General features: G+C 38.3%; 1 protein-coding gene and 1 long non-coding RNA gene across 2 annotated transcripts in view; one reads left to right on the top strand and one right to left on the bottom strand.

Annotated features, from left to right (window-relative positions):
- Positions 1 to 17,402, top strand: part of astn2 (astrotactin 2) — a 303,910-nt gene that overhangs the window by 149,471 nt on the left and 137,037 nt on the right. The window contains exons 8-10 of the mRNA XM_085279739.1: positions 5,938 to 6,022; positions 6,893 to 6,967; positions 9,392 to 9,529. Coding sequence (XP_085135865.1) covers positions 5,938 to 6,022; positions 6,893 to 6,967; positions 9,392 to 9,529 — 298 coding nt within the window. The remainder of the gene's footprint in view (positions 1 to 5,937; positions 6,023 to 6,892; positions 6,968 to 9,391; positions 9,530 to 17,402) is intronic.
- Positions 4,696 to 17,402, bottom strand: part of LOC146570925 (uncharacterized) — a 29,127-nt gene continuing 16,420 nt past the window's right edge. Inside the window, exons 2-3 of the long non-coding RNA XR_014893048.1 lie at positions 11,573 to 11,638; positions 4,696 to 7,025 (exon numbers count right to left, since the gene is read on the bottom strand). This is a non-coding gene — a long non-coding RNA (uncharacterized LOC146570925). The remainder of the gene's footprint in view (positions 7,026 to 11,572; positions 11,639 to 17,402) is intronic.

Here is a 17,402-nt window from a genome sequence, read left to right as displayed (position 1 = left end):
CATGTGTGGTAACATGTGATGTGACTGCTTATGCACAAGATTGATTTTTCTAAGCGCAGCCTCTGGCAGTCTGAAGGAATGCAGTATAACTAGGTTAAATATGTATGTGAAGACTAGCAATGGGAACGTGAAGTGTGTGTGTGTGTGTGTGTGTGTGTGTGTGTGTGTGTGTGTGTGTTTGCAACATGAAAAGGATATCTGTTTGCCAAAAATGAAGGACCACATTCGATGAGCTTTAGTGGCAGAGTAGTAATTTTAACACAAACCTTAATATTTCCCTGACTTTAATGTAGTTTAGTGTAACAAAACCAACCATGGTGTTTTGATATACCAGCTCATAAAGACTACAATCCTGCCAAAAGTGTAAAATCAAAAATTGCATTTGTGAGCAGTATTTGTCCATAGCTAGTGGCGCACTGGCCATCAGGTGTACTGGGACAAAATCTGATTAGCTGGTTTACTGCCAAAAAGTCCATAAAGGCCTGCCTGTCCCTTACTGATCCTCTTTATCCGCCTGCCGTTTGGGTTGTGCATGAGAGCATATTGTTTTCTGAATTTCTTTCCCAATACATCCCCGTTTAAAAAGGCTGTGTTGGAAGACCGCAGTTAAAGAATGTGGCAATCTGGACAGAAAGGAATATCACAAGTTATTAAAAAGACAGTGATATAAAAAAGTATTTTTGCCTTTTCTAATTTTCTTCATACGTTTCAGATCATCAAACAGTCTTTAATGTTAGACTAATATAAAAAAAATTAATTATAAAATGCAGATTTGAAAAGATGAATTAATTCACCAAAACTCATCAAAACCTACCTTGACCTATGTGGAAAAAGTAATTTAGCCCTAAACCTAATAAGTGGTTTTGCCACTCTTGGTAGCAAGAACTGCAGTCACACTTGCTGCTGTGTCCTGCTGTATTTGCTGTAATTGTAATTGAGCCTTAGGCCATTAACTGATGGGCGGACATACTCCTTCAGGAATTTCTGGTAGAGAACTCAAAGAAGGAATTCATGGTTCTCTCTATTACGGCAAGTCAACCAGGTCCTGAAGCAGCAAAGTAGCTCCAAACCATCACCCTACCACCACCATTTTGACAGTTGATATTGTTGTTCTTTTTATGAAATGCTGAGTTTTATGTTAGCAGTAGCAGGCTGCAAACACTGTTCCAGATTTTCTCCATTTGTGGACAGTTGCTAGTCATAAAGCCTTAGAAGTGGCTTAGTAACTCTTTTCAAAGTGATAGATATAAATGACTTTGTTGTATAGTATGTTGCTTTTTGGGATCTTTTAGACTACTTCACATTGTCTGACAGTGATTTCTTGATTTAACATGTCTGGTTGTGTGTGACTAGTAAAATTTAACTCAGCTTTCCAAAAAAAGAGGTTAAACACTTTTAATAACTGCATAATTACACATAGGACCAAATAGGTTTGGTCCTATGTGATCCAAAACATTTCAGTGTGACAAATATGCAAAAATAAGACATCAGGAAGGGGTAAATACTTTTTCACAGCACTCTAAAGTCTTGGATTGGATTAATTAAACTCTATGCTGTTCACTGATCTTTTATATGAAATGGCTGGATGAATGTTGTGATATTTTACTACTACTTTAAAAAATGGAACCATTTCGAGAGCTTTAGTTTTTCATTTAGCAAGGCCACACTGAAAGCTACTCTTTGACAGAATCTTGATGGTGCATCACTCCTTGAGTCAGTCTCAAGACTATAATATCAACCAATGAATTATTAAACGTTAAGTGATAAAATTTGAATGGCCTAGACAGGGTGGCCATTACACATTTTTCCAGGGTTATCCCTCTGTACAGGTCAACAAAAAGCACTTATTCTGGGAGCACTTCAATGCAACGGTTATAGAAGCCATCCTTGGCAAAATCTCACAAATGTATACAATCACTTAAAATGCACTTGCCTCTATTTTATTTATTATACTAGGCAGCATAAAGATCACATCGAAATACTAATTACCCACTGTGACTGATCTGATGAGGAAATTTCAATATTGAAAATAAGGGGTTTTAAACTTCAGTGCTACTCAAGGAAAGCAGCATCAGAAATGTATATCCTAAACTGCTATGCACCAGCAAAAAGCTGCTGTAGCCCTGTCTGAACGTCTCTGTTTGTTCTGCAGTGCAATCTGTCCCACCAGCTGTAGAGAAGCCAGGATAAAAATGCCTTAGTTGAGGATGATGAAAGATTTGTCCTAATATTGGGAGAAAACAGAAAGCCAGTTGTCAGATTCTCAGTGGAATTCATGACACTGATCAGCGCATGTGTAACTAATCACATGTATGTTACTGCTTTGTCTTTTCAATGCTGACTGAGACTTCAGCTGTTTGAAAGGAGATGCACTGATAACAGTCATATTGTATAATTTACTTAATGCAACCAAGGGAGGGATGGAGAGATGGATAGATGGATGGAGAGAGGGATGGAGGGAGAGAGAGATAGATAGATAGATAAAATACAATGTGCCATGGTTATAGTGCTGCAGCCTCACAGCAAAGGTGCCTCTGCAAAATAAAGCAACATATCAGACAAGTTTGAGTTATTGGAACGATTTAAAAACCCACAAGCTGGAAAGGAAGTGGCGTTTCACTAATTTATAGGAAATTTACCTAGCCTGGAAAGAGTTGATTAATTTATTTTTTTAAAAATGCCCACTGTGAGGCTCATACTAGCTACTATTCATCATTGATAGAAGAAAAGAAAAACGACCCAAGGTTCATAGCCACTCTGACAAAGAGCCATAGCTCTGTTGAACCTTGTATGTTCTTTTCCGTGGTAATGATTTTGTTAACTTCTTTACAAATAAAGTTTTACTCATACTCGCAAAGGCATCATCAAGTACAGCAGCTTTATAAACTGCAAATTTTAATTTAAACTCATTCACTCCTATTGATCTCTCTCAGCATCACCATGTCTACAAACCGCATCTGTAAAAGACTGTTCAGATAACTCAGATAAATTAATGGTTCATTTTTAAATATGATCAATTTATTTTAGATTATGTCTTGATGCATGCTCAATCATCCAGGAAAGTAAATCTCCAAAAGTTGATTCTGTTCATCTACAGTGGGGCAAAAAAGTATTTAGTCAGCCACCGATTGTGCAAGTTCCCCCACTTAAAATGATGACAGAGGTCAGTAATTTGCACCAGAGGTACACTTCAACTGTGAGAGACAGAATGTGAAAAAAAAATCCATGAATCCACATGGTAGGATTTGTAAAGAATTTATTCGTAAATCAGGGTGGAAAATAAGTATTTGGTCACCTCAAACAAGGAAAATCTCTGGCTCTCACAGACCTGTAACGTCTTCTGTAAGACGCTTTTCTGTCCCCCACTCGTTACCTGTATGAATGGCACCAGTTTGAACTCATCATCTGTATAAAAGACACCTGTCCACAGCCTCAAACAGTCAGACTCCAAACTCCGCCATGGCCAAGACCAAAGAGCTTTCGAAGGACACCAGGAAAAGTATTGTAGACCTGCACCAGACTGGGAAGAGTGAATCTACAATAGGCAAGCAGCTTGGTGTGAAAAACCAACTGTGGGAGCAATCATCAGAAAATGGAAGAAATACAAGACCACTGATAATCTCCCTTGATCTGGGGCTCCACGCAAGATCTCATCCCGTGGGGTCAAAATGATCATGAGAACGGTGAGCAAAGATCCCAGAACCACACGGGGGGACCTGGTGAATGACCTGCAGAGAGCTGGGACCAAAGTAACAAAGGTCACCATCAGTAACACACTACAACCGCAGGGAATCAAATCCCGCAGTGCCAGACGTGTTCTGCTGCTGAAGCCAGTGCATGTCCAGGCCCGTCTGAAGTTTGCCAGAGAGCACATGGATGATACAGCAGAGGATTGGGAGAATGTCATGTGGTCAGATGAAACCAAAGTAGAACTTTTTGGTATAAACTCAACTCGTCGTGTTTGGAGGAAGAAGAATACTGAGTTGCATCCCAAGAACACCATACCTACTGTGAAGCATGGGGGTGGAAACATCATGCTATGGGGCTGTTTTTCTGCCAAGGGGACAGGACGACTGATCCGTGTTAAGGACAGAATGAATGGGGCCATGTATCGTGAGATTTCGAGCCAAAACCTCCTTCCATCAGTGAGAACTTTGAAGATGAAACGAGGCTGGGTCTTCCAACATGACAATGATCCAAAACACACCGCCCGGGCAACAAAGGAGTGGCTCCGTAAGAAGCATTTGAAAGTCCTGGAGTGGCCTAGCCAGTTTCCAGACCTCAACCCCATAGAAAATCTGTGGCGGGAGTTGAAAGTCCGTGTTTCTCAGCGACAGCCCCAAAACATCACTGCTCTCGAGAAGATCTGCATGGAGGAATGGGCCAAAATACCAGCTACTGTGTGTGCAAACCTGGTAAAGACCTATAGTAAACGTTTGACCTCTGTTATTGCCAACAAAGGTTATGTTACAAAGTATTGAGTTGTATTTCTGTTATTGACCAAATACTTATTTTCCACCCTGATTTACGAATAAATTCTTTACAAATCCTACCATGTGAATTCATGGATTTTTTTTTCACATTCTGTCTCTCACAGTTGAAGTGTACCTCTGGTGCAATTTACTGACCTCTGTCATCATTTTAAGTGGGGGAACTTGCACAATCGGTGGCTGACTAAATACTTTTTTGCCCCACTGTAGACATAGCGTTTTGTGGGAGAAACGTTTCGTCACTCATCCAAGTGACTTCTTCAGTCTCAGCTGACTGCAGGTTTCCCCAATCTTATAAACAGTACATTTGCATAATGACTGAAACCAGCCCACTGAAGGAACAATGGGCTGGGAGGTCAGTTCCTTAATCTTAATTGTGCAAATTCTCATGATTATTGATCAACAACCACTGACCAAAACCCACTGATCAAAGACCACTGATCAATGGCCATGAGTACCATTCAGAGAGAGTTGGGGAATGGCTGCAACCACAGCATTGTAAGATGGCGAAAGATGTACCCTTAGGCCCCCTCCTCGATTCAGAGATGGTCTTTCGCTTTTCACGTAAATGGCCTCCTTGACTCTGCGCTCAAACCAACGTTCCTCCCTGTCCAGGATGTGTACATCCTCCTCATTGAAAGAGTGTCCACTGGCCTGTAGGTGTAAATAGACTGCAGAGTCCTGGCCTGACGAGGTAGCTCTTCTGTGTTGTGCCATCCGCTTAGCCAGAGGTGGTTTGGTTTCCCCGATGTATAAATCCTCTACTGTTCAGCTGGCTCACAGCTAGGGGTCCTGAGACAGATGCCCTCTGTCCATTGAAGATGAGGCTTTAAACTTTCTTTTGGTTCCCTTTTTCTATAGTTAGGGCTAGATCAGGTGACCCTGAACTCACCCTTGGAGATTTGGGATCATCCACTGTGAGCTTCTCTTTTAGTTCCCACTTTTTATACCTGAATATTATTGATATGACAGTATTACATATCATTAATTGTCGAATTTCTCCTGCTGTTTATATGTTGTCTTTTTTGTTGTTGTTGCTGTGGTTGTCTCCATATGCTATTATTTTCTAGCTCCACTTTCCCCTTGACAACCAAGCCATTCACATAGAAAACTGATTATAAAGAATATTTTAATTATGTTCTCTCTCTAATGGTGTAAAGTCTTTTCCTTTCAGTATAAAGCATCTTGAGACGGCTACAGGCATGAACTGGTGTTAAATATATACAACTGAAGTATTGAATTGTAATCTGGAAGTAAAACAGTAGTGAATATGGCAATTACTGCACAATCAACATGACAGAAATAAATCTAGGTACAATATTTGCCTGAAAAGAATTAGGTTTTACATCATGTAACATTTAGTTTGGTACATCTCTAATAAATGAAGAGATCAGGGTGATAGATAAATATCTGCCACTGTGCATGTTTGTTTTTCTCTGTATGGCAGGAGAATGTAGCTGTCATGAGGGTTATTCCCCTGATCCCGTTCATAAGCATCTCTGTGTGCGCAGCGACTGGAGTCGCAACGAAGGGTAAGTTGTGTTGTGTGTAGTTATTCCACTAATATATAGAGATTCACTTGTACTTTACAACCTTACGCATGACTTCAGAGCCGGTAGTACAACCACATCATTGCACTATATTAACTTTATCGAAAATAAAGGTGAGCTGTTCACTGTGATGGATTTGCAGTTCTCTGCAGGATGATCATCTCAGTATTAAAATGAAAAGAAACTTAGAACGCTTCCTACATGGTTTGGAAAATAGCAGTTTGTAGTTAATATGATAAAACATACACTTCTACCAATACAGGCTTGAAGAAGTAGTCTTTTTAAAGGGAATCGGGTGTATAGGTTGAAGAAATTAGAAATGAGAATCGACGTTATTGACAAAAAAACAAAAAAACAGGAGTGGAGGGCTGAGATGAAATGCATGAATGGGAAAGAAGTAAAGTCACTGAAGAGTGCTTGACAGGCACTGAAATGATCCCTCTGACTCTGACCTTGTTTGACACTTAGCTGGCCTAACCCATCATTGGTCTCACATTGTTACTCACCAGCACCTGTCATCCCCTGGATTCAGTCCAGTAACCAATCAAATGCCCATTGCTTTTTCTTTTTTTAAGAGTAGCAGCAGACACAGTATAGTCTTGTACAGCAGACAGAAATGTTAATTAAATGACAGTTTTTCAGTTTTTGTATTCAGATATGTTTTATACATAATATTATATACACTTTGAAGTACTTAAAATGCTGAACTAAAAGGCTTTGTGCATGAAAAACAACAATATAAATGAGAAGACTTGATGGAATTACATAAAAACATCTGTTAGATTATTTTAAAAATGCTGATAAATCACTGTCTTTGATCATGCATTCCTTTATCATCTTTCCCCTGTCAAGTCCATGGCCATATGCTAACTTGGAGAAAGGGTATGACCTAGTTACAGGAGAACAGGCCCCGGAGAGAATCTTCAGGTAAGACCCTTCTGGTGCACCTCCTCAGCGCTTGACTTGTGCTGGCCATCTGTGGACTCTGTGGACACACAATGGAATGAAAGTGGCATTTCTTGTGTCATCTTGTATGTGTGTGCATGAGTGTGACAGAGCATGGAGATGAGCACCTGACAGATGCACATAGACAAAGGCAAATGGACACACAAGTACACCCCATGGTGGATCTCTCTGAGTGTGTAGAGAATAGCCCAAGGACCAGGCCTGATTGGATTCCTTTAAAATACTTTTACTGGCATTTTTGTTACACTTCTCATCCTTGATGGTGTCATTGTGTTATTTCTTTTTTTCCCCAAGAAGTGTAAAAATGAAAATCTCAGGGTAAACCTGATTATAGAGATTTAAAAGAAAAATCTGGTCAATGTGGTCAATTTTCCCTTTAGTTTTGCTTAACTGTGTAACTAAAGCATGGAATGTTTAAACTTTTGATTTTGTGAAATCTTTCTCGATTTCATGCTCTCTACCCTTCCAATACGTAGGTAGGAACAGCTCTTTGTCACAGTTATCTCACTCCTTATCACAATGACCTTGCAGCGTTTGCCAGCCACTGTGAGTCCACTGTAAGAAATGAGGCGCTAAAGGCAAAATACCAAGCAAAACCCTGTTTCAAGTTGGAGATAGGACTCGGGCATCACTAGCACACAAAAGCAGCAACTAAACTTTCATAGATTAAGCACTGTGTCAGCCGAGAGTCTGCGAGAGAAGAAAGACGAAGGACACCACATACACATACAGCTGCAGAACACAAATAGATTCAGCCGTGAACATGCTGATACAGATAGTCAACAAAGTGAGTAAAGATGAAGCAGTTTTCTAGCAATGCTGTTCTGGGGAGGAGGAGAAAAGACTCTAATGCTCTTCAGCTGGACAGTCTTATGACAGTGAATAGACGAGCTAAACCAAGTGCTTTCACAGATGGGGAGTTTTATAGGAAACCAGGGTTGCTGCTTACATTTTCCTTGAAAAGGAACAATGAAAAAATAAGCACCTTGTGATATGAAGACATGAGGGCCCCATAACAAATGTCTTTAAGAACTGAAATTTGTTATTTTAGTCAATATATTGACAGCTGTGTTTTGTACAAGTTGATGGTTTTCCATGTTAATGTTTGGAACTATGATCCATATGAAAGAAAAGTGTGGAAATAGTAAATGGACAGGTTCTTATGTAGTGCTTTTCTACTCTACTGGAACATTCAAAGCGCTTTAATCAATTTACCTCATTTTCCCATATTAATACAAGCACTTTTGTTCTGTGCCAAAGTGCAATCTGTCTGACGTTCACACACGTTCACACACGTTCACACTGATGAACACATTAGAGACCACCTTTTTTCAATGCCAAAGGATACTTTGGCATGCAAACTGGAACAGCCAGGGATCAAACCACCAATCTTCCAATTGGTAGATGACCTGCTCTACGCCCTAAGTTACAGCCGCCCAGACCTTGTACCCATTCATGTTTGCCAGGTTGTAAGGGTTGTAGGTCAGCAATATTTAACTGGGAATAAAGTTAAATAAAGTAAAGATGGTGGCGAATGATGAAGAAATTCAATAATATATTTTATGCGAAGTAAAACGAGAGATTGATAGCAAATACATAATGCGAACCTTCTTGACAGGCCCTGTTTTTCTGGGATTTTGTGGCCTACAGTACCTGTCCAGATGCATTTGAGTGCATTATGCAAAGCTAAAATGTGCTCTGCTATTATCATATCTGATGTTGTGTTTTCCCCGGAAACATGTCTGCAGGGTTGCCTGTTATGGCTATTAATCTTCACTCATAAGAAAGGTCTCTGGCAAAATCAGATTATATTCATAACACCCTGACCAGGTCATATAAACTGCATTCATAAGCAATGAACTGGACTTACATTGAAGGAGGAGAAAATATGTTAAGCAGTGTTGAAACAGTATTATCACTATAAGCTTGAACTTATTTTCTTGTTCACTAAAAAGGTTTACTTGACTATAGCATATAGTCACACATAGTCTTCATAGTTAACTTTCTTCTTACAATAATTATTTAAAAAAGGAAAAGAAAATTACAAGACTTTTTTTAATATGTGTTCAAATATCTTTATATGTTTTATTCTTCTATTCTATCACATAATAAATGATGCAAATAACTGAGAAATTGCCCATGATCCGTATTAAACATACGTCAAATTCTACATGTGAGACCCTCACCACACATCTCATATTTTAAACATATGTTTTTCATTGTTGTTTCATTGTTTCATTGTTGTTTTCATAGAATCTTTTGTATGTTTTTCTATCTGCAAATACTGCTGTGTTTGCACACAGTGTGTGCTTTTGTGTAAAACAAATTGTGGTTATGTGATGGTAATGCAACTGGCATTTATGTCTTGTGATCATGCCAACACAGATCATTCTACAGTCTGGGCCAAGGGCTGTGGCTGCCTGTCAGCAAAAGCTTTGTTGTGCCACCGGTGGAACTGTCAATCAACCCCATTGCCAGCTGTAAGACAGACGTGTTGGTTACGGAAGATCCAGGGGAGATCAGGTCAGTCTGACTCAATAACAAGTTGTGTCCAGCAACTGAAACAACCGGGCGCACTACCAAAAATGTACAGCTGGAAGATATTAAGAATGCTTTGGAGCCACAGCATTTTTTTCAGACCGATACGTTTTGCTTTACTTGACATGAAGTATCCACGTAGGTACTTTTGTTGCAAATCCCCTGGTTGACTGATGAAACAATTCTGCACTCATTTTACATTTTCACTTGTTTCTTCACTTTTTCCCAAAACACTTGCATTTCTATTCGGCTCCCGCGTCTCTCTGTGTACCTGGCCTGTACCGCTATACTCGCTGTCTTTGGAATATCCCCTTCCTTCTTTCAAATGATCTAAACATGTAAAGTACAGTTCAAGTACGACACACCTAAATTAAGCATACAGTATGTACAGTGGGGCAAAAAAGTATTTAGTCAGCCACCGATTGTGCAAGTTCCCCCACCTAAAATGATGACAGAGGTCAGTAATTTGCACCAGAGGTACACTTCAACTGTGAGAGACAGAATGTGAAAAAAAAATCCATGAATCCACATGGTAGGATTTGTAAAGAATTTATTCGTAATTCAGGGTGGAAAATAAGTATTTGGTCAATAACAAAAATACAACTCAATACTTTGTAACATAACCTTTGTTGGCAATAACAGAGGTCAAACGTTTACTATAGGTCTTTACCAGGTTTGCACACACAGTAGCTGGTATTTTGGCCCATTCCTCCATGCAGATCTTCTCGAGAGCAGTGATGTTTTGGGGCTGTCGCCGAGCAACACGGACTTTCAACTCCCGCCACAGATTTTCTATGGGGTTGAGGTCTGGAGACTGGCTAGGCCACTCCAGGACTTTCAAATGCTTCTTACGGAGCCACTCCTTTGTTGCCCGGGCGGTGTGTTTTGGATCATTGTCATGTTGGAAGACCCAGCCTCGTTTCATCTTCAAAGTTCTCACTGATGGAAGGAGGTTTTGGCTCAAAATCTCACGATACATGGCCCCATTCATTCTGTCCTTAACACGGATCAGTCGTCCTGTCCCCTTGGCAGAAAAACAGCCCCATAGCATGATGTTTCCACCCCCATGCTTCACAGTAGGTATGGTGTTCTTGGGATGCAACTCAGTATTCTTCTTCCTCCAAACACGACGAGTTGAGTTTATACCAAAAAGTTCTACTTTGGTTTCATCTGACCACATGACATTCTCCCAATCCTCTGCTGTATCATCCATGTGCTCTCTGGCAAACTTCAGACGGGCCTGGACATGCACTGGCTTCAGCAGCGGAACACGTCTGGCACTGCGGGATTTGATTCCCTGCCGTTGTAGTGTGTTACTGATGGTGACCTTTGTTACTTTGGTCCCAGCTCTCTGCAGGTCATTCACCAGGTCCCCCCGTGTGGTCCTGGGATCTTTGCTCACCGTTCTCATGATCATTTTGACCCCACGGGATGAGATCTTGCGTGGAGCCCCAGATCGAGGGAGATTATCAGTGGTCTTGTATGTCTTCCATTTTCTGATGATTGCTCCCACAGTTGATTTTTTCACACCAAGCTGCTTGCCTATTGTAGATTCACTCTTCCCAGTCTGGTGCAGGTCTACAATACTTTTCCTGGTGTCCTTCGAAAGCTCTTTGGTCTTGGCCATGGCGGAGTTTGGAGTCTGACTGTTTGAGGCTGTGGACAGGTGTCTTTTATACAGATGATGAGTTCAAACAGGTGCCATTCATACAGGTAACGAGTGGGGGACAGAAAAGCTTCTTACAGAAGACGTTACAGGTCTGTGAGAGCCAGAGATTTTCCTTGTTTGAGGTGACCAAATACTTATTTTCCACCCTGATTTACGAATAAATTCTTTACAAATCCTACCATGTGGATTCATGGATTTTTTTTTCACATTCTGTCTCTCAGAGTTGAAGTGTACCTCTGGTGCAAATTACTGACCTCTGTCATCATTTTAAGTGGGGGAACTTGCACAATCGGTGGCTGACTAAATACTTTTTTGCCCCACTGTAGTTATATAGTATTGTTGAATTAATTCTCGATTACCTGTCACAGGCTGGCAAGCTGTCGAGGGTGGGACAGGTAGGTGGGATAGGCTCCAGCACCATCACCCTGAAATGGATAAGTGGGAGAGAATGGATGGTTGGATAATTCTTGAACACATTTGAACCCCTTCTGAGCTTCAATTTGCTTATCAAAATGAATTTAAATAAAATCAAATATCACATCTTTAGTATTCATGATCCCTTAGCCATTCAAAACATTTGAAGTAACATTTGTCACTTCACACACCGGGTTCTTATGCTTTTGACGATTGTGAAACTAAAATGTCTGCAGTTCACATTTTGGTTCCATCATCTCATAATATGACACCAATGTGGAACCTCTGATAAGTAGTTAAAGCATGCTAGGCTGGTGAAAATGTGTACGTCAGCTCAGGTTTCACTAACAACGTCACTCTGGCTTCTTGGCTAGCATTGTGTTAGTGTGCTGTCTGTGCAGATGCTTGCAAGTGCATATACATACATGTACACTTGAAAGGAAGCACACATGCATGATGCTAATTCTAACCTTAACCCTAACCCTCAAGGGAAAGTTATTCTTCGGTGGCTACAATTTACAAGTCTTTGTTACACAGCTTTGAAAAAGTATATCAGGGCAACTATGTAGGAAAGTTTGTTTGACTGACAAAATTATGTTTGTTGCCAGTGGTAAATGTTTTTATTTGAGCCATTTTAAATTATAAATGTATTAAAATTATTAATAAATTATTAAATTAAATGATTAAATTGTAAAACTTTACTCAGATTAAAATAGCTTATTTTCATTTTTACTGTGTATAGATAACGGGTCTACAAACTCAATTTGTTGTGGCAGTTCAGTTGCTCTGATAAGGTATCATGGCCAACTAAAAAAATTAGCTAATGCAGCAGAGTTCACTGCAAAAGGAAGTTTTTTTTGTTTGGTTGTTTTTTAATTATATAATTTCAGAAGCTTTACATTTGAATAATTGTTTTGTCTTATGCATGTGTATGACATCAATATTGTAAAAAGCCATTTAATCTTATAAAAAAAGTGTCTGATCACTCTAGCATTTCTCAAACTCCTATAGCCGTATCATATATTGTATGCTGAAAGTGTCACAGGTAACACTGCACCACAGAAATCAACCCATAAATGGAAAAAAACAACCTGATAAACATCAGAAAATGTTCACTTTATCTGACTGGTGGATTTTTTTCAACCATCTCTGCAGTTTTGTTTTTGATATCAAATTTTCAAGTAACTGTTTTGTAATACAAAAACTCTAAATTGGAGTAATTACAGAGTACAAATGTTATACATTGCTGCATAAATCTGTTTTTCACAGGCTTTATGAAATTGCCTCAGGTGCACAGAAATCCCAAGGCAATTGTACACATGCTTATTTTGACGGAAGTGGGAGCATGCTTCTCGATTAATTAGCCCAGGTTTTTCATTTACTTTGAAATACTGCTATAATCAGTGATGTGGGGTAAAAAAAAAAAGAGGATATTTTTGTAGAGCAAAAAATGTTTACAGCCATATTTCTGCCACATGCTGATCAGATCAGATTCTGAATATTCATAATTGAATCGTGAAAGATCAGCCTTTCCATTTAGCCAAGAGGAAAAGCAATTATTTTAAAGCAATTATCTCCTTTGTGCATTTTGTTTTTCTTGACTTAAGTGCCACTGTTACTGCATGATGAATAGATCTTGGTGGGTTAAGCACAATTTTAGTTGGAAATTGAACACTTCAGAGAGAGCAGGAGCTTAGCTTTTGTTTACTTTGCAGCACAGGGGTTCGATTTAGGTTAAGGTGTAATGTGACTTTATGAAAGTGCCATTTTCACATCCTGAAATTACACCTATAGCTGCTTTTCGAAAGCACATTCTGCCTCTCACTATGAAAGCTGTTGTTGTTAACTTCTAGATGTACTCTATTAGGCTATATCTAAGACATACAGTATTAAACATTAACCCTTACACATAGAATCACAACCATTTACACTCGCCATCCAACATTATTTTCCATGTTCCAAGACTAATTTTGAAATAACCCCTAGAATAATAAGTCGATGTGCTGTATTTAGTTTATGATTAGTTTTCATAACCACTGGAAACTAAACAACCTGTCACACTGTCATGAATTATGCAGGCAGCTCATTATCCAAAACATTTTTGTGGGACAAAGTCCTATGGGAGCTTTTGGGGTTTCTTGCTGATGTTCTTTCCTTAAGTGCTTGTGAAGGCACTGATGTAGTCAGTTAGTCATGATAGACATGTTGATGTTGAAAGTGGTGAAAAGTAGTGTAGCTCTGACTTTTAAAAGTATGCGTCTCCATTTTCCATTTTACCACTGTCATTCAGCTCACAGACACTGTATATATGCATATACATATATGCAGTATATAGTGACAGTCATGGTAAGTGTCAACTTGAACTTACCTTTTCATGCTATAATATCCTAAATCACTTTAGGTGTCTTTCTCTTTTTTAAACCAGCTTATTATTTTTCTATTTCTTGTATTCCTTCATACAGTGACAAATAACTTTTGGATATCCTTGGGAGCGAGCATCGAAATCATAGAGTAATTCATTTTTGTTCCTTATGGGTAAGCAAATTAGGGCATGAATAGCAGTGCTGCCTCAGATAAGCAAAGTCAAGGCCAATCTTGGCCAGAGGTAATGGCATGTTCTTTTTTTCTGTGTGTATCTGTGTGGGTGGGAGTTTTGTTACTTTTTGTTATTATTATTATTTTACTCTCATTTTCTCATCACAAAAGTGGCAAAAATAGAGACAGTCTTTACTCAGATACTCTGTTAAGTTAAAGTGAATAGTACAGGCTCTTAAAAGTACTCTAAATAAGAAAGTAACAAGTATCTCTTTAAAGGACATTTCTACCAGCTATTTATTTGTTTTTACAAAGCTAGCCTGCATTTTAGGATAATATATTATCAGTAAAGTAATATTAGTAAATCAGAATACAAATGTTATTCCGATCTAAATTGTAATTTTTAAAAAATGTACTCATCTTGAATCTGTTATGCAGGACACAACCAGTGAAGCAAAATTAAAAAAACAACAGCTCAATTTTCTCGGCCTTACTTTGTAGAGGATGACTTTGCCTCTATGCCTAAACAGCAAAATGACTATAGTCAAGTGTTAAACTGGAATTCAGCAGGAGGGAGTACCCAAGGTTTGTTGTATCTTCAGTTGTAGTGGCTTCGTGTGAGGAAAACACAACTCACAATAAGAAGCAATAAGGAAGCACACACCTCTACCAAAGCGGCTCGCTCTCTGGGAAGTATTTATTTGTACCTTTTAAACATATTTTAGGAAGTTTGTAATGCAGTGAAAACAAGTTCAAAGTGCAGGTGTTTGTCCTGTTGAAACTCCTTTGAATATATTTCACATTATTTTGAGTATCATTGTTTATGTGGCTATAATCCATGTGCAGCATTAATTTCAATGTTTGAAAAAATAATACTAATAGAACACCATATATGTATCAAAGTTATGTATTTAAATGATTATAATCTTTTAAATGCAACTCATGCCAACTTGTTGTTGTCAGTCTACAAACCTATTGTCATTTTATATCTTTTATATCTATATCACTGTGAACTTCAGATCGATCTATTTATTGACCTTGTGATATATTTTAAATCTTGATACTTTCTTTAAGGTAACAATACACACCACACAAGTTAGAAGGGTTTTTTTTTATTTTCAACCAATAAATCAGTTGACCTTGAAGATCTTGGTGGATGCAAGCCATTGCTAACATCATACCACTCTTCAGCCTTTTATCAGAATTCAAGATTTTTTGAGCTGCTGTGCTTACAGGCGTAATGACATGCACATCAACAGGCAAACACTATCAAAAACATAACTTCCTTTGCTGAGGTAATAATTTTCTGTTGGTAACTCCAGTAGTTTTTTGTGTGCATAATGTGATGAGCTAACCTGTGCTCCTGCTGCTCTGAGGTTTACTGCTCATTGTGAATAAACTGAAGGCAGCAATATGTAAGTAAATGTTACATCCCCTACTAATTGTTTAGTATTTATGCTGTCTTCATATCAGACTCTCTCTTGCCTCTCGTGTTCTGTCTTTCTAACGTCTCTCTCCATCTCTGGGTAAAGTTATGTGTCGTTCTGTCCCAGGGAAATATAGCAGCTGTATTTTTAGCTAGCAACACACTGTGCGACAGATTGCACACAAACAGTTTGTATGTTTGCTGATATTTGTTAAGGTGATAGAAACATTTCATTTGAAATTATAAAAATGTCCTCTTCATTATCACTAGCAAGATGATGAAGTACTGTGACCACAACTTCGAGACATCTGCATTCATTCTGGCCCTAGTGTAGCGCTATAAATGATACATCAGTTAAACAGTTTTGTCTCTTTCATCCCTTTGTGTACGATAAGCTCCAGTGATGGAGGAGGTAAAAGTAAAAAATTTCCACAAGAATAAACTCAAGTAAAGTAACTGAAAATTGATTATATCCCACCACTGTTGATAATAAAACACATGTGAGTTTTAATGACACAAGATTTAAAATACAGTATGTTGCTGGAATGTTTGATACATCCATTCATATCAATACACTGCAACAAAAAGTGTCGATGCAGAAATAGATTAAAGAGCCTTCCTGATTTCTCTCTCAGTACATATATTCATGGTAGTTTTAAGTGATGCACACTTCAAAGGGGAAAGCAAATAACCTCTTCTGTTATTCATCTATAAAGGAGTTTTTATATTGTATTTTACACCAAACTGTCTATAAGACCATCAAAATGTATTTCAGTTTTTCTCCCTTTAGCCCTAACCCTTAAACTTCACATAGTCCCTGGTATTTAAAGCCAGACGCTGCAAGGAAGATTATTTCTGGCAAACATCAATACTATATTTCTCTATATTTCTTTGCTCTTAGCTCTGGTTCATTATTAGCATCAATTAGTATAAAATTCATTATTCAAGAACCAAAGGTGTAAGTACAGTACATGCAACATTTTGAAATTGCACATAATTCATAAAGCCATAAAATAAGAGCTAATACTAATTTATTTATCTACATGGACTTCTTTGTGTGAGCCAACTAACAAGCACAAATGGTGACTTAGCTATTAGTAAAGACTGTCTTTATCACTACTTTCTGTTTAATGTAAACACATGTTATAGTATTAACATTCAATCTGGGATCCATGTACAAAGCCTAAACATTTTTTTTGCACTGTTCTGCTGAGTTGAGTGTTTGATCTTGTTAGCGCATCAAAAACTTAGCGTTGACATTTAGGTTGATCCTTTTATTTAGCTCAATGCATTCAATACATACAGTTCTTTTTATTCAGTTCTCACGTTGTGATATTTTTGTTTTTTGTAAGTTGTTGATATTTAAAAGTCAATTCTCCAACTCACTGCCTTACTTACTGCAATTTAAAGCTACCTAGTTATCGCATTTCTACTGATTTTTGTTTAACCGAGGTCAGTATTCAGAAATGTTTCATGGAAACCTAAATACAAAATGATTTAGGCCCCTAAACTGATCTTGAAAATAGGATTTTTGTCAATAAGGAATAATATAGTAGCTGGTGACACCTCAAGCTAGTGATTAATGATCTCACTCAGCATGATCAAGTGAACCATCAAAATGTGCCATTGCCAATAATTCAATACAACTGCAACTGTGAGTTTCAGACCAGGAAAAACGGACATAAATTCACTTCCACACTCTCCAAATATACGTCAAAAAATGTTTTACAACTACATAGTCAAATCAAACAATTGATGCATCAATCTTTATATTATCACTTACGTTTACCTGCTTTTTTCATTGACTACATTTT

The sequence above is a fragment of the Mchenga conophoros genome, linkage group LG7 (genome assembly GCF_057382185.1).
Source record: "Mchenga conophoros isolate Kocher_MC1m ecotype Shallow Benthic linkage group LG7, M_conophoros_male_GT1.1, whole genome shotgun sequence".
Taxonomy (NCBI): Eukaryota; Metazoa; Chordata; class Actinopteri; order Cichliformes; family Cichlidae; genus Mchenga; species Mchenga conophoros.
The sequence above is the reverse complement of the archived record's forward strand: the minus strand, read 5'-3'. Positions and strand labels throughout refer to the sequence as shown.